This window comes from Bombina bombina, chromosome 1 (genome assembly GCF_027579735.1).
Source record: "Bombina bombina isolate aBomBom1 chromosome 1, aBomBom1.pri, whole genome shotgun sequence".
NCBI lineage: Eukaryota > Metazoa > Chordata > Amphibia > Anura > Bombinatoridae > Bombina > Bombina bombina.
The window spans coordinates 545,594,623-545,618,767 of NC_069499.1; the positions used below are offsets into that span (position 1 = coordinate 545,594,623).

The following is a 24,145-nucleotide window of genomic DNA, read 5'->3' on the forward strand; positions in this document are numbered from 1 at the left end:
CTGGCTTCCCCACATTCAGAACACAGTCTATCTGGTAGTTCAGACATGTTAAACAGGCATAAACTTGATAACAAGTACAAAAAACGTTTTAAAATAAAACCGTTACTGTCACTTTAAATTTTAAACTGAACACACTTTATTACTGCAAATGCGAAAAAACATGAAGGAATTGTTCAAAATTCACCAAATTTTCACCACAGTGTCTTAAAGCCTTAAAAGTATTGCACACCAAATTTGGAAGCTTTAACCCTTAAAATAACGGAACCGGAGCCGTTTTGAACTTTAACCCCTTTACAGTCCCTGGTATCTGCTTTGCTGAGACCCAACCAAGCCCCAAGGGGAATACGATACCAAATGACGCCTTCAGAAAGTCTTTTCTAAGTATCAGAGCTCCTCTCACATGCGACTGCATGCCATGCCTCTCAAAAACAAGTGCGCCACACCGGCGCGAAAATGAGGCTCTGCCTATGCTTTGGGAAAAGCCCCTAAAGAATAAGGTGTCTAAAACAGTGCCTGCCGATATTATTATATCAAAATACCCAGATAAAATGATTCCTCAAGGCTAAATATGTGTTAATAATCAATCGATTTAGCCCAAAAAAAGTCTACAGTCTTAATAAGCCCTTTTTGAAGCCCTTATTTACAATCGTAATAAACATGGCTTACCGGATCCCAGAGGGAAAATGACAGCTTCCAGCATTACATCGTCTTGTTAGAATGTGTCATACCTCAAGCAGCAAGAGACTGCTCACTGTTCCCCCAACTGAAGTTAATTGCTCTCAACAGTCCTGTGTGGAACAGCCATGGATTTTAGTGACGGTTGCTAAAATCATTTTCCTCATACAAACAGAAATCTTCATCTCTTTTCTGTTTCTGAGTAAATAGTACATACCAGCACTATTTCAAAATAACAAACTCTTGATTGAATAATAAAAACTACAGTTAAACACTAAAAAACTCTAAGCCATCTCCGTGGAGATGTTGCCTGTACAACGGCAAAGAGAATGACTGGGGTAGGCGGAGCCTAGGAGGGATCATGTGACCAGCTTTGCTGGGCTCTTTGCCATTTCCTGTTGGGGAAGAGAATATCCCACAAGTAAGGATGACGCCGTGGACCGGACACACCTATGTTGGAGAAAATAAGTTTAGACTTTTAAGGGCAGTTTTACCAAATGTTAGACAAATGGTTAATGATGTTTTGCTATATTGCATAAATAATCTTATGCTCTAGTCTTGGCGAGGGTTGGTGAATTCAGAGCATTGTAAAAAAATTAATATATAGTATAGTATATCTATATAAAAATAAACCTTATTTTGAGCCGGTGAGGTAGCTCACTTGGTAAATGCCGTCGATAAAATGAGTACCATTAAATTGGGTAATAATAACAACTATTACTATTCAGCTGCGGATTTGGTTAATTCCGAGAGCAAGCGCTGAAAAAGCGATTTGAGTCCCACTGGGAGAAAGGCGCTATATAAATACTAGTTATTATTATTATATATTAATAACATTTTAATAAAAAGAAATACAACCATCTCACATGCTATTTAAAAATGAAAAATATACTTACGTGTTCTCCTCAAATACTTTAACCCTCTCACACCCTTCAGGAGGTTCTCGTTTAAACATGTAACTGTTATTTGGTTTCGGAGATGTGGCATACTTAGGAAGTGGGGAATTGTTTCCATTTTCTATAAATTAAAAGAAATGCAATTTTACTCTAGATGAAGAATAATTTGGAATACAAAATATCTGACAAAAATAATTAATGTATATAAATTAGGTAATTTTATATATACTTTTTTTTTGTACAAAAATTTTCCTGGGTGATATATCTTGATAAGGATATAGATTCACTTTTACTTGAGAAGCAAATAATATTAGAAATGCATACACCAACAAGAAGAAAAGTTTCAGTAGCTCTTCCTCCATGGGTCCCTAACCTACATGCCTTCAACCAAATACACAGATATAAACAAGGGTGGCACGTGCCCTTTGTAATTTCACTAGACACATACAAAACACAGACTGGGTACACATCCTATGACCCTGCAAAACCCACAGCCATGGATGCTCCCCAGCACTCACAGCTGCACAGCTCTCATTGACTCAGACAGTCAACTCCAGACAAAACTGGGTGCAAAGCCCATAGGGAAATACAAAGCAAAATTATTAACACAACACATAGAAAGCCTGGCATTCTCTTGCAAGAACCCAGCTGATTAAAAGCAAAATGAAAGAGTTAGTTACAGCATTTGGTCAAATAGTGATTATTCCCAGGACCAAGTCAAGGTCTCTCCCTCCCTGGGTCCCTAACCGACAGCCACACAATGCATGCCTTAAACCAAACACACTGAGATACAAACAAGGGTGACACAGGTTTTTTTGTAATTTCCATACATACAAAAACCAGTAATGGACTGCACTCTCAAACTGGACTGGGTACACATCATATGACCATGCAAAACACACAGCCCTGGGTGCTCCCCAGCACTCTCAGACAGCTGCACAGCTGTCAGGGGCTCGAGCAGCCAACTTTCTGTGTGTTGTGTTAATTTTGTTTTATAATTTTCCATGTAAACTTTGCACCAAGGCTTGACTGTATGAGTGATGCAGTTCTTCAAGAGTTCCAAAAAACACAGAAAGCTTGAGACGACTGCCCAGGATGAAATATTTGAGGATGTATTTAAGTCTACTTTCTAACAGTATACAGTCAAAATTTAAAATGCATGCAGGTTATTCAACACTAGGTTAAGTTCTAGGCAGTAATTTATTTTCAACAAATCTCTGGAATAGCAGTCTCACTGATGACAAAGTAAAAGGGACAGTCTACCCCAGAATTGTTATTGTTTAAAAAGATAATCCCTTTATTACCTATTCCCCAGTTTTGCATAACCAACATGGTTATATTCATATGCTTTTTACCTCTGTGATTACCTTGTATCTAAGCCTCTACAGACTGCCCTCTTATTTCAGTTATTTTGACAGACTTGCATTTTAGTCAATCAGTGCCCTCTCATAAGTAACTTCATGGGCGTGAGCACAATATTATCTATATGGCACATGTGAACTAACACCCTATAGCTGTGAAAAACTGTCAAATGCATTCAAATAAGAGGTGGCCTTGAAGGGCTTAGAAATTAGCACATTAGTCTACCTAGGTTTAGCTTTCAGCTAAGAATATCAAGAGAAAAAAAGCAAATTTGATAATAAAAGTAAATTGGAATGTTGTTTAAAATTGCATGCCTTATCTGAATCATGGAAGTTTAATTTTGACTAGACTGTCCCTTTAAGTAAGGTATGCATGTAAAAATGTGTAAATGGACAGTTTCCAATGCCAACATAAGCCAGACACACCTCGTGTGATACCCATCAGATGTTGTAGGCTAGATCAAAAGGCAAGGACGAAGAAGAAAATGACTTGGTGGAAGGGACCAATGAATTTTCTGTCAGTTTGATTATCTACCAGTACTGCTGGAGACCTCTGCTTGGGTGTGCGAGACCAGGGATGTAGGAAAGAGAAGTTATCGAGATGTCATTCCAGCTTTAACATAAAACATGGAAATAATGGTACCAGGTGCCTTGGTGGACATCACTAGAGCTTTGCCCAGAGAAAAGGGTCACAGACAGATGATGGTAACCTATAGTTAAGTGGACAAACCTCTAATAAGTGAATAGAAGTGATATGTGATTACAAGCTTCATATTTTCTTCTCTTTAAGTCAGGGGTCAGCAACTTTGGGCCCCCAGATGTTTTAGAGCTACATTTCCCATGATGCTCAGACAGCCTAAGCATTTCAGCATCATGGTAAATGTAGTTCCAAAACATCTGGGGGCCCAAGGTTGCTGACCCCTGCTTTAAGGGACCATAAAAAAACAATAAAACTGCATACTCAACAAAAGGATAATAAAAAAAAAAAAATTCAATAACATTTACATTGATTTTAATTAGAGCAAATTCCCCCCCCCCCCCCCTTATATCTCAAAGCACCGCCATCAGCTGCAGCCAGACAAAATGGGAGATCAACAAATTGTTTGTCTAGGAATGCAAACCTTAGGAATTGATGGTGATCCTTGTAGATAGACATGAATTGACCCTGTTGGATTAAGGGTAAAATTGTGTAAATGGTTTTCGGTTCGGACCTTGACAAACTTGGTTAGAATTTTCAAATCTAAAATGGGTCTGAAAATTCCTTTTTACTTTGGGACAATAAACAAATTGGAGTAAAACTCTTGACCCTGTTGAGACACAGTTACTGGGACTCCCATATCCTCTAAATACGGAACACATTGCATAAAGGCAGCCGTGTTTTTAGGGACATGAAAAAGATAGAATCATCCTTGAGGAGGCCTGGAGCGAAAGCCTTTCCTTAACCCTGGAATATGTTTTGAACCCAGGGGTCCTAGACTGACTGGAACCCGGTCTTCTGAAAAAGACTCAGTCTGCCCCCTACCAGAACAGAAACTGATCTGGGCGGCATCTTCATGCAGATTTTGTATTGGTGTTGGGCTTTTTAGACTGCTTGTTCTTTGCCCATGAAGAATCAGGCTTCCAGGGCTCAGGCTTTTGAGAAGAGGAGGACATTGCCCATGAAGAATCAGGCTTCCAGGGCTCAGGCTTTTGAGAAGAGGAGGACTTATGATCTCCTGAGGAACGAAAGGAACAAAACCGATTACTTTTCCTTGGATTTTTTGTCCTGAGGGAGAAAAGCTCCTTTCCCACCAGCAACAGTCTTAATACTCGAGTCCAAATAAGAAACAAATAGAATCTTCTCTTGAAAGGAAAACATAATTTATATTTTACCTGATAAATTGATTTATTTCATGGTGATAAGAGTCCAAGTTCCGTTACTCCTGGGAATTAAATAAATGTGAGATGTGAGAATGAAATAAAGCAAAATAGAAGAAATAGGAAAAAAGATGTGCCAAAAATTCAGGGTCGGGTCTTGTGGACTATCACCATAAAAGAAAGGAATTTATCAGGTAAGATGTAAATAATGTTTTCTTTCATATTGGTGATAAGAGTCCACTATCCATTACTCCTGGGAACGAATACCCAAGCTGTAGCAGAGGCCACGATTAATGGAAAATATAGGTATAGATAAAACATCCTTTAAAACCAAGAAAAAAACATCCAAAAACAGAAAAACTATTTTGTTAATTAATTTTATAAATGCAATTTAAAAACTGAAAACTGAGTCTTAGATAGAAACAACTGCCTGAAGTACTTAGCTTCCAAAAAGCAGATTCAGATGAAGCAAAAACATAAAAATAGCAGAATTTAGTAAATGTATGCAAGGATGACCAAGTACCTGCCTTGCAAATTTGTTCCACAGAAACCTCATTCTTGAATGCCCAGGAAGTGGCTATAGAGCAAGCCGTGATACGGTTAGGAGTCTGACCTGCTTATAGATAAGACATATGGATTAATTGCTTAATCCAGGAAGCAAGAGCAACAGAAGACACCTTCTGTCCCTTGTGATTACCTGAAAAATGAACAAACAAATCAGGAGTTTGTATGCAATTCTTAGTAACCTCAAGATAATATTTCAAAGCCCTGACAATTTCCAAGTTATGAAGAAGTCTCTCAGAAGAATTCTTTGGATCTGGACAAATTTCCCTACTGATATTTTCAGAAGAAACAACTTTAGGCAGAAAATCAAAAGAAGTCCTCAAAATGGCTTTATCTGTATGAAAACAAGATAAGAAAGATCAGAAGAAAGTGCAGACAACTCAGACACTCTTCTAGCGGATTAAATAGCCAAAAGGAACAAAAAACTTTAAAGGAAATAAGCTATACAGTATATCCACCTTATGCATAGGTTCAATATGAGAAGACTGCAAAACCTTCAGAACCAAATTAAGATTCCAAGGTAGAGAAATAGTTTTGATTACAGGCTTTATTCTAGATAACGCTTGAACAAAACTATGCACATCAGGAAGAATAGCAATTTTCCTGTGGAAAAGAACACGAGGCAGAAATCTAGCCTTTTAAATAATTGGCAGAAACACTTTCTGTAAAACGTCTTGAAGAAACTCAAGAATTCTGTTCATAATTATTCTTGGCATTCTTTAAGGGTTCACAGAACACCAAAAAAACCATAATTTATGCTTACCTGATAAATTTATTTCTCTTGTAGTGTATCCAGTCCACGGATCATCCATTACTTGTGGGATATTCTCCTTCCCAACAGGAAGTTGCAAGAGGATCACCCACAGCAGAGCTGCTACATAGCTCCTCCCCTCACTGCCATATCCAGTCATTCGACCGAAACAAGACGAGAAAGGAGAAACCATAGGGTGCAGTGGTGACTGTAGTTTAATTAAAATTTAGACCTGCCTTAAAAGGACAGGGCGGGCCGTGGACTGGATACACTACAAGAGAAATACATTTATCAGGTAAGCATAAATTATGTTTTCCCTTGTTAAGTGTATCCAGTCCACGGATCATCCATTACTTGTGGGATACCAATACCAAAGCTAAAGTACACGGATGATGGGAGTGACAAGGCAGGAACTTAAACGGAAGGAACCACTGCCTGTAGAACCTCTCTCTCCCAAAAACAGCCTCCGAAGAAGCAAAAGTGTCAAATTTGTAAAATTTTGAAAAGGTGTGAAGCGAAGACCAAGTCAAATCTGTTCAACAGAGGCCTCATTTTTAAAGGCTCAGGTGGAAGCCACAGCTCTAGTAGAATGAGCTGCAATCCTTTCAGGGGGCTGCTGTCCAGCAGTCTCATAGGCTAAGCGTATTATGCTCCAAAGCCAAAAGGAGAGAGAGGTTGTCGAAGCTTTTTGACCTCTCCTCTGTCCAGAGTAAACGACAAACAGGGCAGATGTTTGACGAAAATCTTTAGTAACCTGTAAGTAAAACTTCAAGGCACGGACTACGTCCAGATTATGCAAAAGACGTTCCTTCTTTGAAGAAGGATTAGGACACAATGATGGAACAACAATCTCTTGATTGATATTCCTGTTAGAAACCACCTTAGGTAAAAACCCAGGTTTGGTAGGCAGAACTACCTTGTCTGAATGAAAAATCAGATAAGGAGAATCACAATGTAAGGCAGATAACTCAGAGACTCTTCGAGCCGAGGAAATAGCCATCAAAAACAGAACTTTCCAAGATAAAAGTTTAATATCAATGGAATGAAGGGGTTCAAACGGAACTCCCTGACGAACTTTAAGAACCAAGTTTAAGTTCCACGGGGGAGCAACAGTTTTAAACACAGGCTTAATCCTAACCAAAGCCTGACAAAATGCCTGGACGTCTGGAACTTCTGCCAGACGCTTGTGCAAAAGAATAGACAGAGCAGAGATCTGTCCTTTTAAAGAACTAGCTGATAAGCCTTTGTCCAAACCCTCTTGGAGAAAGGACAATATCCTAGGAATCCTAACCTTACTCCATGAGTAACTCTTGGATTCACACCAATAAAGCTATTTACGCCATATCTTATGGTAGATTTTCCTGGTGACAGGCTTCCGAGCCTGTATTAAGGTATCAATGACTGACTCGGAGAAGCCACGCCTTGATAGAATCAAGTGTTCAATCTCCATGCAGTCAGTCTCAGAGAAATTAGATTTGGATGATTGGAAGGACCTTGTATTAGAAGGTCCTGCCTCAGAGGCAGAGTCCATGGTGGAAGAGATGACATGTCCACTAGGTCTGCATACCAGGTCCTGCGTGGCCACGCAGGCGCTATCAGAATCACCGATGCTCTCTCCTGTTTGATTTTGGCAATCAGTCGAGGGAGCAGAGAAAACGGTGGAAACACATAGGCCAGGTTGAAGAACCAAGGAGCTGCTAGAGCATCTATCAGCGTTGCTCCCGGGTCCCTGGACCTGGATCCGTAACAAGGAAGCTTGACATTCTGGCGAGACGCCATGAGATCCAGTTCTGGTTTGCCCCAACGATGGACCAGTTGAGCAAACACCTCCGGATGGAGTTCCCACTCCCCCGGATAAAAAGTCTGACGACTTAGAAAATCCGCCTCCCAGTTCTCTACGCCTGGGATGTGGATCGCTGACAGGTGGCAAGAGTGAGACTCTACCCAGCGATCTATCTTTGAGACTTCTAACATCGCTAGGGAACTCCTGGTTCCCCCTTGATGGTTGATGTAAGCCACAGTCGTGATGTTGTCCGACTGAAATCTGATGAACCTCAGTGTTGCTAACTGAGGCCAAGCTAGAAGAGCCTTGAATATTGCTCTTAACTCCAGAATATTTATTGGGAGGTGTTTCTCCTCCTGAGTCCACAATCCCTGAGCCTTAAGGGAGTTCCAGACTGCGCCCCAACCTAGAAGGCTGGCATCTGTTACAATCGTCCAATCTGGCCTGCGAAAGGTCATACCCTTGGACAGATGGACCCGAGAAAGCCACCAGAGAAGAGAATCTATGGTCTCTTGATCCAGATTTAGTAGAGGGGACAAATCAGAGTAATCCCCATTCCACTGACTTAGCATGCTTAATTGCAGCGGTCTAAGATGCAGACGCGCAAATGGCACTATGTCCATTGCCGCTACCATTAAGCCGATTACTTCCATGCACTGAGCCACTGACGGGCGTGGAATGGAATGAAGGACACGGCAAGCATTTTGAAGTTTTGATAACCTGGACTCCGTCAGGTAAATTTTCATCTCTACAGAATCTATAAGAGTCCCTAGGAAGGAGACTCTTGTGAGTGGTGATAGAGAACTCTTTTCCACGTTCACTTTCCACCCATGCAACCTCAGAAATGCCAGAACTATCTCTGTATGAGACTTGGCAATTTGAAAGCTTGACGCCTGTATCAGGATGTTGTCTAGATACGGAGCCACCGCTATGCCTCGCGGTCTTAGAACCGCCAGAAGTGAGCCCAGAACCTTTGTAAAAATTCTCGGGGCAGTGGCCAACCCGAAGGGAAGAGCTACAAATTGGTAATGCCTGTCTAGAAAGGCAAACCTTAGGAACCGATGATTATCTTTGTGAATCGGTATGTGAAGGTAGGCATCCTTTAAGTCCACTGTGGTCATGTACTGACCCTCTTGGATCATGGGTAGGATGGTCTGAATAGTTTCCATTTTGAATGATGGAACTCTGAGGAATTTGTTTAAGATCTTTAGATCCAAGATTGGTCTGAAGGTTCCCTCTTTCTTGGGAACCACAAACAGATTTGAATAAAATCCCTGTCCTTGTTCCGTCCGCGGAACTGGATGGATCACTCCCATTACTAGGAGGTCTTGCACACAGCTTAGGAATGCCTCTTTCTTTATCTGGTTTGCTGATAACCTTGAAAGATGAAATCTCCCTTGTGGAGGAGAAGCTTTGAAGTCCAGAAGATATCCCTGAGATATGATCTCCAACGCCCAGGGATCCTGAACATCTCTTGCCCACGCCTGGGCGAAGAGAGAAAGTCTGCCCCCCACTAGATCAGTTTCCGGATAGGGGGCCGTTCCTTCATGCTGTCTTGGGGGCAAGCAGCAGGCTTTCTGGCCTGCTTGCCCTTGTTCCAGGACTGGTTAGGTTTCCAGGCCTGTCTGGAATGAGCAACAGTTCCATCTTGTTTTGAAGCGGAGGAAGTTGATGCTGCTCCTGCCTTGAAATTTTGAAAGGCACGAAAATTAGACTGTTTGGCCTTTGATTTGGCCCTGTCCTGAGGAAGGGTATGACCCTTGCCTCCAGTAATGTCAGCAATAATTTCCTTCAAGCCAGGCCCGAATAAGGTCTGCCCCTTGAAAGGAATGTTGAGTAATTTAGACTTTGAAGTCACGTCAGCTGACCAGGATTTAAGCCATAGTGCCCTACGCGCCTGGATGGCGAATCCGGAATTCTTAGCCGTTAGTTTAGTCAAATGAACAATGGCATCAGAAACAAATGAGTTAGCTAGCTTAAGCGTTCTAAGCTTGTCAATAATTTCATTCAATGGAGCTGTCTGGATGGCCTCTTCCAGGGCCTCAAACCAGAATGCCGCCGCAGCAGTGACAGGCGCAATGCATGCAAGGAGCTGTAAAATAAAACCTTGTTGAATAAAAATTTTCTTAAGGTAACCCTCCAATTTTTTATCCATTGGATCGGAAAAAGCACAACTGTCCTCAACCGGGATAGTGGTACGCTTTGCTAAAGTAGAAACTGCTCCCTCCACCTTAGGGACCGTCTGCCATAAGTCCCGTGTAGTGGCGTCTATTGGAAACATTTTTCTAAATATAGGAGGTGGGGAAAAGGGCACACCGGGTCTATCCCACTCCTTGCTAATAATTTCTGTAAGCCTTTTAGGTATAGGAAAAACGTCAGTACACACCGGCACCGCATAGTATCTATCCAGCCTACACAATTTCTCTGGAATTGCAACTGTGTTACAGTCATTCAGAGCAGCTAATACCTCCCCAAGCAATACACGGAGGTTCTCAAGCTTAAATTTACAATTAGAAATCTCTGAATCAGGTTTCCCCGAGTCAGAGATGTCACCCACAGACTGAAGCTCTCCGTCCTCATGTTCTGCATAGTGTGACGCAGTATCAGACATGGCTCTAACAGAATTTGCGCGCTCTGTATCTCTCCTAACCCCAGAGCTATCGCGCTTGCCTCTTAATTCAGGCAATCTAGATAATACCTATGACAGGGTATTATTCATGATTGCAGCCATGTCCTGCAAGGTAATCGCTATGGGCGTCCCTGATGTAATTGGCGCCATATTAGCGTGCGTCCCCTGAGCGGGAGGCGAAGGGTCTGACACATGGGGAGAGTTAGTCGGCATAACTTCCCCCTCGACAGAACCCTCTGGTGATAATTCTTTTATAGATAAAGACTGATCTTTACTGTTTAAGGTGAAATCAATACATTTAGTACACATTCTCCTATGGGGCTCCACCATGGCTTTCAAACATAATGAACAAGTAGGTTCCTCTGTGTCAGACATGTTTAAACAAACTAGCAATGAGACTAGCAAGCTTGGAAAACACTTTAAAACAAGTTTACAAGCAATATAAAAAACGTTACTGCGCCTTTAAGAAACACAAATTTTCCCAAATTTTGAAATTACAGTGACAAAATGCAGTTACACTAACGAAATTTTTACAGTGTATGTAATAAGTTAGCAGAGCATTGCACCCACTTGCAAATGGATGATTAACCCCTTAATACCAAAAACGGAATAACAAATGACAAAAACATTTTTTAAACAGTCACAACAACTGCCACAGCTCTACTGTGGCTTTTTACCTCCCTCAATACGACTTTTGAAGCCTTTTGAGCCCTTCAGAGAAGTCCTGGATCATGGAGGAAGAAGCTGGATGTCTGTGTCTGTAATTTTTGCTGTGCAAAAAAACCGCCAAAATAGGCCCCTCCCACTCATATTACAACAGTGGGAAGCCTCAGGGAACTGTTTCTAGGCAAAATTCAAGCCAGCCATGTGGAAAAAACTAGGCCCCAATAAGTTTTATCACCAAACATATGTAAAAAACGATTAAACATGCCAGCAAACGTTTTAAAATACACTTTTATAAGAGTATGTATCTCTATTAATAAGCCTGATACCAGTCGCTATCACTGCATTTAAGGCTTTACTTACATTACTTCGGTATCAGCAGCATTTTCTAGCAAATTCCATGCCTAGAAAAATATTTTAACTGCACATACCTTATTACAGGAAAACCTGCACGCTATTCCCCCTCTGAAGTTACCTCACTCCTCAGAATATGTGAGAACAGCAAAGGATCTTAGTTACTTCTGCTAAGATCATAGAAAACGCAGGCAGATTCTTCTTCTAAATACTGCCTGAGATAAACAGTACACTCCGGTACCATTTAAAAATAACAAACTTTTGATTGAAGAAATAAACTAAGTATAAAACACCACAGTCCTCTTACGACCTCCATCTTAGTTGAGAGTTGCAAGAGAATGACTGGATATGGCAGTGCGGGGAGTAGCTATATAGCAGCTCTGCTGTGGGTGATCCTCTTGCAACTTCCTGTTGGGAAGGAGAATATCCCACAAGTAATGGATGATCCGTGGACTGGATACACTTAACAAGAGAAAGAGCTGTTAACTTTTTTAATTTAGAATAGGGTAGGGACATTTTTTTATTTTGGGGGGCTTTATTATTTTATTAGGGGGCTTAGAATAGGTGTAATTAGATTAAAAATCTTGTAATTTTTTTCATTTTTTGTAATTTAGTGTTTTTTTTGTAGTTTAGTTTATTTAATTGTATTTTAGTTTAGATATTTGTAATTTATTTAATTTATTGATAGTGTAGGTGTATTTGTAACTTAGGTTAGGATTTATTTTACAGGTAAATTGGTAATTATTTTAACTAGGTAGCTATTAGTTATTAACTATTTAATAGCTATTGTACCTAGTTAAAATAAATACCAAGTTACATGTAAAATAAATATAAACCCTAAAATAGCTACAATGTAATTATTAATTACATTGTAGCTATCTTAGGGTTTATTTTATAGGTAAGTATTTAGATTTAAATAGGAATATTTTAATTAATAATATTAATATTAATTAGATTTATTTTAATAAGAATTTAGTTAGGGATGTTAGAGTTAGATAGGGTTATTATACTTAATATATATATATATATATATATATATATATATATATATATATATATATAATATAATAACGATATTAACTATATTAACCCTAATATAATTAGGGTTAATATAGTTAATATATATAATATACTAACTATATTAACTATATTAAACCTAATATAATTAGGGTTAATATAGTTAATATAGCTGGCGGCGGTGTAGGGGGGATTAGATTAGGGGTTAATGTGTTTAATATAGGCGGCGGCGGTGTAGGGGGATTCAATTAGGGGTTAATATTTTTAAAATAGATGGCGGCGGGGTAGGAGCTCACTTTAGGGGGTAGGTAAGGTAGATGGCAGTGGTGTAAGGGGCTCACATTAGGGGGTATGTAATGTAGCTGGCGACGGTGTAGGGGGATCACATTAGGGGGTTATACTTTTAATGTAGGTGGCGGCGGGGTCCGGGAGCGGCAGTTTAGGGGTTAAACACTTTATTAGGGATTGCGGCGGGGGATCGCGGTTGACAGGTAGATAGACATTGTGCATGCGTTAGGTGTTAGGTTTTATTTAGCAGATCGTGGTTGACAGGTAGATAGACATTGCGCATGCGTTAGGTGTAAGGTTTTATTTGGCAGGTAGTTTAGGTAGTTACGGGGCTCCAATAGCCAGCGTAAGGCTTACTACGGCTGCATTTTGTGGCAAGGTGAAAATGGAGTAAGATTCCTCCATTTTCGCCACGTAAGTCCTTACGCTGTATATTGGATACCAAACTGCGCGGGTTTGGTATACCTGCCTATGGCCCAAAAAACTACGGGCGAAGGCAGAAATATACGAGCGTAACTTCTAGGTTACGCCGTATATAGGATACCAAACCCGCACAAAATTCGGCGTCGCCGGCTTCTGCGGGCGACGCTGTATATCGGATCGTGACCAAAATATATACATGTGAAGGGTTATTCAAGGATTCCTGACAGAAATCAGTGTTCACTGTAAATATCGCTAATTTTGGGGGGAAAAAAAAAAAAAATGGTTTGGAAATAGCAAAGTGCTACTTGTACTTATTGCCCTATAACTTGCAAAAAAAGCAAAGAACATGTAAACATTGGGTATTTCTAAACTCAGGACAAAATTTAGACTATTTAGCATGGGTGTTTTTTGGTGGCTGTACAAATTTTGGGGGTCAAAGTTAGAAAAAGTGTGTGGGGGGGGGGGTTTACATTTTTTTCATCATATTTTATATTTTTTTATAATTAATTATAAGATATGATGAAAAACATAATTTATGCTTACCTGATAAATTTATTTCTCTTGTGGTGTATCCAGTCCAGGGATCATCCATTACTTGTGGGATATTCTCCTTCCCAACAGGAAGTTGCAAGAGGATCACCCACAGCAGAGCTGCTATATAGCTCCTCCCCTAACTGCCATATCCAGTCATTCGACCGAAGACAAGCAGAGAAAGGAGAAACCATAGGGTGAAGTGGTGACTGTAGTTTAAATTTAAAAAATACCTGCCTTAAAATGACAGGGCGGGCCGTGGACTGGATACACCACAAGAGAAATAAATTTATCAGGTAAGCATAAATTATGTTTTCTCTTGTAAGGTGTATCCAGTCCACGGATCATCCATTACTTGTGGGATACCAATACCAAAGCTAAAGTACACGGATGAAGGGAGGGACAAGGCAGGCACTTAAACGGAAGATACCACTGCCTGTAAAACCTTTCTCCCAAAAATAGCCTCAGAAGAAGCAAAAGTATCAAATTTATAGAATTTTGAAAAGGTATGAAGCGAAGACCAAGTCGCCGCCTTGCATATCTGTTCAAAAGAAGCCTCATTTTTAAAGGCCCATGTGGAAGCCACAGCTCTAGTAGAATGAGCTGTAATCCTTTCAGGAGGCTGCTGGCCAGCAGTCTCATAAGCTAAGCGTATTATACTCCTTAGCCAAAAAGAAAGAGAAGTTGCCGAAGCCTTTTGGCCTCTTCTCTGTCCAGAGTAGACAACAAACAAAGCAGATGTTTGACGAAAATCTTTAGTAGCTTGTAAATAATACTTTAAAGCACGAACCATGTCAAGATTGTGTAATAGACGTTCCTTCTTTGAAGAAGGATTAGGACACAATGATGGAACAACAATCTCCTGATTGATATTCTTATTAGATACCACCTTAGATAAAAACCCAGGTTTGGAGACTTCCTGTGGGGCGGAGCAACCGGGTGGCAGCAAGAAGAAAGAGCTCTGCAAAACAGCTCTTAAAAAAAGCAATTAATCGCTGCCACCAGCTAACCCACGCTACTTTTCTTGCTGAGCAGGCATCCTAATCTATGCGGGCACTTGCTGCAGCTGAAACCTGATGCGTGAAGGGCCCCTACATCACGCCCTTGCCCCTGAGAAGAGACAGCAGTAAAACTGCCTACACCATCTTATAAACAGCAGCTGAGGCCTCCTATAATCCTGGATGCAAAGTAGGATTCAACATGCTGATGTGCAAAGATAACCTCATCCAGGAACTGACCATGCTGTTTACACCTTCACTGGACAGATTGCTATCTTCCTTGTCAGAGTTATGCCAGGAAGTTCAGGGAGTTGTGAGAGGCACCAAACCAATAATGACCATGTGTGAAGATCACAAGGAAAATTCTATTACTGAGTACCCAATACAGCATGGCTATGTGAAGTATGCTGACAATCTAACTGTTCTCATATTGGACTCTCATAACGGCTGCTCAGAGGATATATCACTTGGATCACTGAGACTCCCACCTAAGACTGCAGAAACATGCCATGAGGTCAGTTTAAACGTAACAGACTTGTGCCAATTTGATTTACTGATGTCAGCTCCTGAGCTACTAGCAGCTGGCTGCTCTCAGAAGAACCCTCAGTGTAATAAACTTACAAGACCATTTCAGTGGAGCAACATGTAGGCAGACTGTCTGGATAGAAAAGATGTAAAGCTCTGCAGGACCTTTTCAGGGACAGCTGCAATGTATTTCTCATTCCACACTTGGAGCAGTTTATGTCCTGTTCACTCATGCTTTGTTTGCAGCGTTCATCCTCTCCCTGCTCGTGTAGGAGTTGGATGATATCCTTTGCAGAGATAGGGTATTAATTCACCCCCCTCATGTTTGGAACTTCCATAAGGGACTGCTTTAAAGAGATGGCAGTGCACCATCATTTACGTATGACTTATGACAGGTTGCTTACAACCTTGATAAAAAATATGCATGCAATCCTTTTTTTTTATTTTTATTTTGAATATTCAACAGCAAATATTCAGCTATGCAGATTTTGTTCACTTCCCATCAATGCTGTCTCAATCATCACATTGAATGAAACAATTTGCATTTTATACTCTGATACCTCATTTTGCTTTCTATGTGTATATGTATATGTAGGAAAATATGGATTCCCTTTCTTAGAGTTAAATACTTTAGAGTTAACATATTGAGGTTGCCCAGCTTCCCATGCTGAAAACTCCTGATTTGTTTCCACAGTAATATAAGCTAGACATTGGTATTATTGCTTATAGATTTTGTTAAAGATTTCTCAATCCTGCCTCTTTTTTTTTTTACATTGTAGGATGCCATTTGTATTTTCTATTCTGATATACTTCAGTTTACTCTATATGCAGAAGCATGCTGTATTACTTTATTAGAATTATTTGCAGTCTCATGCATCACTTGTGTTTAATATACTGGGATTGCACAGTCTCTGTTTCCACAGTATAGCCTAGACATTAGTAGCATTACTTAAACATTCCTGCCAATTATCTTTCAGTGCTGCCCCTCTCTTCATATTGAATGATGCATCTGGTTTTTCATGCCTTGGCTTACCTCATCACATATTATAAAAGCCTGCTGTTTCACTTTATTAGTTTCATCTACAACGACTTGTATGTGTGGGTATGTATGTATGTGTATGCGTATATATATATATGCACAACTGAATGACACTTGGTTTCTTTGCTATGTGAGCACCACATATACATATATTCCATCTTCTATAAAGCTGCATATTACCTGTTATACCTACTGCAATGAGAATTAGTATACCCTTTTGGGCATACCACCAGTGTTAATATTTGGTTGTATGTTTTGTTCTGTTCTTAGTTGTTAATATATAAAAAAAAAATAATTAAGAGGCACAGGTTTAGTATAAAATGGGACTCGACTAGTCCTTTATGTACCTCTCAATGTTCAGATCTCTTTTATACAGACTTAATCCTTTGTATTCAGATTTGCATAGTGCATATATACCTTTGAGAAATATACTACCTTCTTCTGTAACGCTCAATGACAACTATACCACAAATGTTAATATACAGATGTTTAGTATGTAGCATTTCTTTAATGTCTTATAACTATGCCTTGTAAATGCTGATATATATCTCCTTGTACCTGTGTTTCTTTAATAAAAAAAGAATAAAAAAAAAAAAAAAAACCCCAGGTTTGGTACGCAGAACTACCTTATCTGCATGGAAGATCAGATAAGGAGAATCACATTGTAAGGCAGATAACTCGGAAACTCTACGAGCCGAGGAAATAGCTACCAAAAAAAGAACTTTCCAAGATAAAAGTTTGATATCTATGGAATGAAGAGGTTCAAACGGAACCCCCTGAAGAACTTTAAGAACCAAATTTAAGCTCCAAGGTGGAGCAACAGGTTTAAACACAGGCTTGATTCTAACTAAAGCCTGACAAAATGCCTGAACGTCTGGAACATCCGCCAGACGCTTGTGCAAAAGAATAGACAGAGCAGAAATCTGTCCCTTTAGGGAACTAGCTGACAATCCTTTCTCCAATCCTTCTTGGAGAAAAGATAATATCCTGGGAATCCTGACCTTACTCCATGAGTAGCCCTTGGATTGACACCAATAAAGATATTTACGCCATATCTTATGATAGATTTTCCTGGTGACAGGCTTTCGAGCCTGAATTAAGGTGTCAATGACTGACTCGGAGAAACCACGCTTTGATAAAATCAAGCGTTCAATCTCCAGGCAGTCAGCCTCAGAGAAATTAGATTTGGGTGGTTGAAAGGACCTTGAAGTAGAAGGTCCTGTCTCAGCGGCAGAGTCCATGGTGGAAAGGATGACATGTCCACCAGATCTGCATACCAAGTCCTGCGTGGCCACGCAGGCGCTATCAAGATCACTGATGCTCTCTCCTGCTTGATTTTGGCAATCAGATGAGGGAGCAGAGGAAACGGTGGAAACACATAAGCCAGGTTGAAGGACCAAGGTGCTGCTAGAGCATCTATCAGCGTTGCCTTGGGGTCGAGACGCCATGAGATCCAGTTCTGGTTTGCCACAACGATGAATCAATTGTGCAAACACCTCCGGATGGCGTTCCCACTCCCCCAGATGAAAAGTCTGTCGACTTAGAAAATCCGCCTCCCAGTTCTCTACACCTGGGTAATGGATAGCTGATAGGTGGCAAGAGTGAACCTCTGCCCAGCGAATTATCTTTGAGACTTCTAACATCGCTAGGGAACTCCTTGTTCCCCCTTGATGGTTGATGTAAGCCACAGTCGTGATGTTGTCCGTCTGAAATCTTATGAACCTCATTGTCGCTAGCTGAGGCCAAGCCTGAAGAGCATTGAATATCGCTCTTAGTTCCAGAATGTTTATCGGAAGGAGTGTCTCCTCCTGAGTCCACGATCCCTGAGCCTTCAGGGAGTTCCAGACTGCCCCCCAGCCTAGAAGGCTGGCATCTGTCGTTACAATTGTCCAATCTGGCCTGCGAAAGGTCATACCTTTGGACAGATGGACCCGAGATAGCCACCAGAGAAGAGAATCCCTGGTCTCTTGATCCATATTTAGTAGAGGGGACAAATCTGTGTAATCCCCATTCCACTGGCTGAGCATGCAGAGTTGCAGCGGTCTGAGATGTAGGCGGGCGAACAGCACTATGTCCATTGCCGCTACCATTAAAGGGACACTGTACCCAAAAATTTTCTTTTGTGATTCAGATAGAGTATGCAATTTTAAGCAACTTTCTAATTTACTTCTATTATAAATTTGTCTTCGTTCTCTTGATATCTTTATTTGAAAAAGAAGGCATCTAAGCTGAGGGGCCAGCAAATTTGTGGTTCAGAACCATGGACAGCAATTGTTTATTGGTGCTGCCCAATCAGCATGGACAACCCAGGTTGGTCACCAAAAATGGGCCGGCATCTAAACTTAAATTCTTGCTTTTCAAATAAACATACATAGGGAATGAAGAAAATGTGATAATAGGAGTACATTAGAAAGTTGCTTCAAATTGCATGCTCTGTCTGAGTCACAAAAGAAAAAAATTGGGTACAGTGTCCCTTTAAGCCGATTACTTCCATACACTGAGCCACCGAAGGGCGAGGAGTGGAATAAAGAACACGGCAGGAATTTAGAAGTTTTGATAACCTGGTCTCTGTCAGGGAAATCCTCATTTCTACAGAATCTATTAGAGTTCCCAGAAAGGATACTCTTGTGAGAGGGGATAGAGAACTCTTTTCTTTGTTCACTTTCCACCCATGCGACCTCAGAAATGCCAGAACTATGTCCGTATGAGACTTGGCAATTTTGAAATTTGACGCCTGTATCAGAATGTCGTCTAAATAAGGGGCCACTGCTATGCCCCGCGGCCTTAGGACCGCCAGAAGTGACCCCAGAACCTTCGTAAAGATTCTTGGGGCTGTAGCTAACCCAAATGGAAGAGCTACAAACTGGTAATGCCTGTCTAGGAAGGCAAACCTGAGAAACCGATGATGATCTTTGTGTATCGGAATGTGAAGATACGCATACTTTAAATTCACTGTAGTCATGTATTGACCCTCCTGGATCATAGGCAGGATGGTACGAATAGTCTCCATCTTGAATGATGGGACCCTGAGAAATTTGTTTAAGATCTTGAGATCTAAGATTGGTCTGAAGGTTCCCTCTTTTTTGGGAACCACAAACAGATTTGAATAGAATCCTTGTCCCTGTTCCTCCTTTAGAACTGGGTGGATCACTCCCATAACTAGGAGGTCTTGAACACAGTGTAAAAATGCCTCTCTCTTTATCTGGTTTGTAGATAATTGTGAAAGGTGAAATCTCCCTTTTGGAGGAGAAGATTTTAAGTCCAGAAGATATCCCTGGGATACAATTTCCAACGCCCAGGGATCCTGGACATCTCTTGCCCAAGCCTGGGCGAAGAGCGAAAGTCTGCCCCCTACTAGATCCGTTACTGGATAGGGGGCTGATACTTCATGCTGTCTTAGGGGCAGCAGCAAGCTTTTTGGCCTGCTTCCCTTTGTTCCAGGTCTGGTTAGGTCTCCAGACCGACTTGGACTGGGCAAAAGTTCCCTCTTGTTTTGCATTAGAGGAAGTTGATGCCGCACTCGCCTTGAAGTTTCGAAAGGCACGAAAATTAGACTGTTTGGCCCTTGATTTGGACCTATCCTGAGGAAGGGCATGACCTTTTCCTCCAGTGATATCAGAAATGATCTCCTTCAAACCAGGCCCGAATAGGGTTTGCCCCTTGAAGGGAATGTTAAGCAGCTTAGACTTTGAAGTAACGTCAGCTGACCATGATTTAAGCCATAGCGCCCTGCGCGCTTGAATAGCAAACCCAGAATTTTTAGCCTTTAGTTTAGTCAAATGAACAATGTCATCAGAAACAAAAGAATTGGCTAGCTTAAGTGCTCTAAGCTTGTCAAGTATGTCATCCAATGGGGTCTCTACCTGTAAAGCCTCTTCCAGAGACTCAAACCAGAAAGCCGCAGCAGCAGTGACTGGGGCAATGCATGCAAGGGGCTGTAGAATAAAACCTTGTTGAATAAACATTTTCTTAAGGTAACCCTCTAACTTTTTATCCATTGGATCTGAGAAAGCACAACTGTCCTCGACAGGGATAGTAGTACACTTAGCTAGGGTAAAAACTGCTCCCTCCACCTTAGGGACTGTCTGCCATAAGTCCCATGTGGTGGTATCTATTGGAAACATTTTCTTAAAAATAGGAGGGGGAGAGAACGGCACACCTGGTCTATCCCATTCCTTAGTAATAATTTCTGTAAACCTTTTAGGTATTGGAAAAACATCAGTGCACACCGGCACTGCATAGTATTTGTCCAATCTACACAATTTTTCTGGCACTGCAATTGTATCACAGTCATTCAGAGCAGCTAAAACCTCCCTGAGCAACACGCGGAGGTGTTCAAGCTTAAATTTAAATGTAGACATATTAGAATCAGGTTGAATCTTTTTCCCTGAGTCAGAAACATCACCCACAGAAAGAAGTTCTCCTTCCTCAGCTTCTGTATATTGTGAGGGAGTATCAAACATAGCTCTTAAAGCGTCGGTATGCTCTGTATTTCTTCTAACTCCAGAGCTATCTCGCTTTCTTCTAAACCCAGGTAGTCTGGATAATACCGCTGACAGTGTATTATCCATGACCGCCGCCATGTCTTGTAAAGTAAACGCTATGGGCGCACTAGATGTACTTGGCGCCATTAGAGCGTGAGTCCCTTGAGCGGGAGTCAAAGGGTCTGACACGTGGGGCGAGTTAGTCGGCATAACTTCCCCCTCGTCAGATTCCTCTGGTGATAAATTTTTTAAAGACAGAATATGATTTTTATTACTTAAAGTGAAATCAGTACATTTGGTACACATTCTAAGAGGGGGTTCCACCATGGCTTCTAAACATAATGAACAAGGAGTTTCCTCTATGTCAGACATGTTTAAACAGACTAGCAATGAGACCAGCAAGCTTGGAAAACACTTTAAATCAAGTTAACAAGCAAAAAATAAAAACGGTACTGTGCCTTTAAGAGAAACAATTTTTGTCAGAATTTGAAAAACAGTGAAAAAAAGCAGTAAATCAAACGAAATTTTTACAGTGTGTATAATAAGCTAACAGAGCATTGCACCCACTTGCAAATGGATGATTAACCCCTTAGTTCAAAAAAACGATATAGACTTTTTTAACAGCATACCAAACTGCCACAGCCTTGCTGTGGGCCTACCTTCCCCAACAAACAATTTTGGAAAGCCTAAGAGCCCTTGAGAGAGGTCCTATAGCATTCAGGGGACTCCTGGAGGAAGCTGGATGTCTCAGTCTGTAAAAGTTACTGCGCAAAAAAGCGTTAAATTAGGCCCCTCCCACTCATAGTAACAGTGGAAAGCCTCAGGAAACTGTTTCTAGGCAAATTTAAGCCAGCCATGTGGAAAAAAACTAGGCCCCAATAAAGTTTTATCACCAAAGTATATATAAAAACGTTTAAACATGCCAGCAAACGTTTTACATTGCAAATCTACCTCAGAAAGTAAGCATGATACCAGTCGCTATTAAATCACTGTATTCAGGCTTACCTTACATAAATCTGGTATCAGCAGCATTTTCTAGCATTCACATCTTCTAGAATTTTTTTTAACTGCACATACCTCATAGCAGGATAACCTGCACGCCATTCCCCCGCTGAAGTTACCTCTCTCTTCAGTCATGTGTGAGAACAGCAATGGATCTTAGTTACAACCTGCTAAGATCATAGAAATCACAGGCAGATTCTTCTTCTATTTTCTGCCTGGGACAAAATAGTACAACTCCGGTACCATTTAAAATAAACTTTTGATTGAAATAAAAAAATCACTACGTTACACCACTTCTCTCTTACTACCTCCATGCTTGTTGAGAGTTGCAAGAAAATGACTGGATATGGCAGTTAGGGGAGGAGCTATATAGCAGCTCTGCTGTGGGTGATCTTCTTGCAACTTCCTGTTGGGAAGGAGAATATCCCTCAAGTAATGGATGATCCGTGGACTGGATACACCTTACAAGAGAAATAATGGTATCTTTAGAAAGTCCATTTAATGGTATATTATATGTGTGGGTACAGTAAATGAGTAAGAGGAAAATTACAGCTAAACACAAACACAGCAGAAATGTAAAAGGGAAAGAAATTGAAAAATGGCCTTGCCCTTAAGGGGTTAAAGAAACATGAAACCCAAATTTTTTCTTTCTAGATTTAGGTAGAGTATGCAATTTTAAACAACTTTACAGTTTACTTCTATTATTAAATTTGCTTCATTCTCTCTGTATCATATTGTTGAAGAGCAGCAATGCACTTCTGGTTGCTAACTGAACACGTGGGGTAAGTAACTGAAAATAGACATATATATACCCAGGTAAAATGGACATTACCCAAGCGGCTGTGGGTAAAGCCTGATATCCTGTAATTCCCCCCCATCTACACTATTTATTTTGTTTTCGACTGGGGGGGTTAAAGGAAGGCACCCGCTGATCCTCTGGCATCAATCCCTTTGAACCCCCCAGGTGGAGGCAAAAAATATATTGAAGATTGTGGGGGGGGGGGGGGGGTTACCTCTTTTAGGCATGGTTTAGTAACCGACAAACAAAGTAAATTTATTGTACTGGAACCGAAGACTGGAAACAGGATAGGCAAGCAGATGTGCACACACCAGAACTGGAGTCTAGGGAAATGCCCACGATAGGGACAGGAGTGCTCACTCTATGGCAACGAATGAAGTGCCAACTTAGACCAAAGACAGGAGGTGCCCACTGGAGGCTGAGACAGGATGTGCTTACTGGAGGCCGAGACAGGATGTGCCCACTGGAGGCCAAAACAGGAGGTGCCCACTGGAGGCCAAAACAGGAGGTGCCCACTGGAGGCCAGGACAGGAGCAGGACATAGATGCTTGGCAGGGACCACATAAGGGTTTGGGCTCAGGAGCTGCATACCAACTTGACAGATATCCTTTGTAGAGCTTGGGTGCAGTAACTTGGCAGAGACCATCTGCAGGGCACGGACACAGTAGCTGGAGACAGGCACTTGACAGAAACCCTCTGCAGAGCTTGGTAGAGGATACTGGAACTTAGCAAATTTTGAATACAGAAGCATCCGACTGGTACTGATACACTTTGCAGCGCTTGGGTACATGCGTGGATATAGGAACTTGGTAAGCACCCTCTGTAGGGCTAGGAACTGAAACAGGATACCAGCACTTGACAAGCATCCTCTGCAGGACTAGGATACAGGAACAGGATGCCAGAGAATGAGGACGATGCCACAAGAAGCAGAGACAGGCGGATACAGAGAGAATAGCCAGGAGACAAGCAGAGGGTCAGACACCTGAGAGCAGTTAGAACAGTCACCAAATCCATGAAGAATCCAATAGAATAGACAGGGTACAAGGCCATGTTCAGAAAACAGAGAAGCAGTTTAACATCAAATCCAAGGGAGATTCAAAAGGGTAGTCAGAGAACAAGCCAGATTCAGGAACCAAACAGGAAATTCAAGCAAGGTCAGAGGCACTAACAACAGGAATAAGATCAACCTCAATGTCAGGGCAGGAAGTGGATGGTGAAGCAGCCTTTTTATAGGAGAGTCGATTGCAAAACAAGCAGGTGGAGCCAGAAAGCAACCCACTGCAGGTAACAGGTCTCCAAAAACTTCTAGTTGCGCAAGAAAGAGAAACAGACTGTGAATCAGGAGTCCCAGGTTCAAATTCGGGCACAGCCATGACAGGATCTTCCTTGTCATATTGACACTGAGAATGATTACATTTTCAGGTAGAACAACTCCAAGCCTTTCTTTGTTACCTCATCCAAAACTTACATTCTATCCTGGCAGTCATTAGATTCACCATCATCCTG

At 41.2% G+C, this 24,145-nt stretch overlaps 1 protein-coding gene across 1 annotated transcript in view; it reads right to left on the reverse strand.

Moving 5' to 3' along the window:
• Positions 1 to 24,145, reverse strand: part of FAM117B (family with sequence similarity 117 member B) — a 578,958-nt gene that overhangs the window by 73,128 nt on the left and 481,685 nt on the right. Inside the window, 1 exon segment of the mRNA XM_053698684.1 lies at positions 1,572 to 1,692. Within this exon segment, the coding sequence (XP_053554659.1) occupies positions 1,572 to 1,692 (121 nt within the window).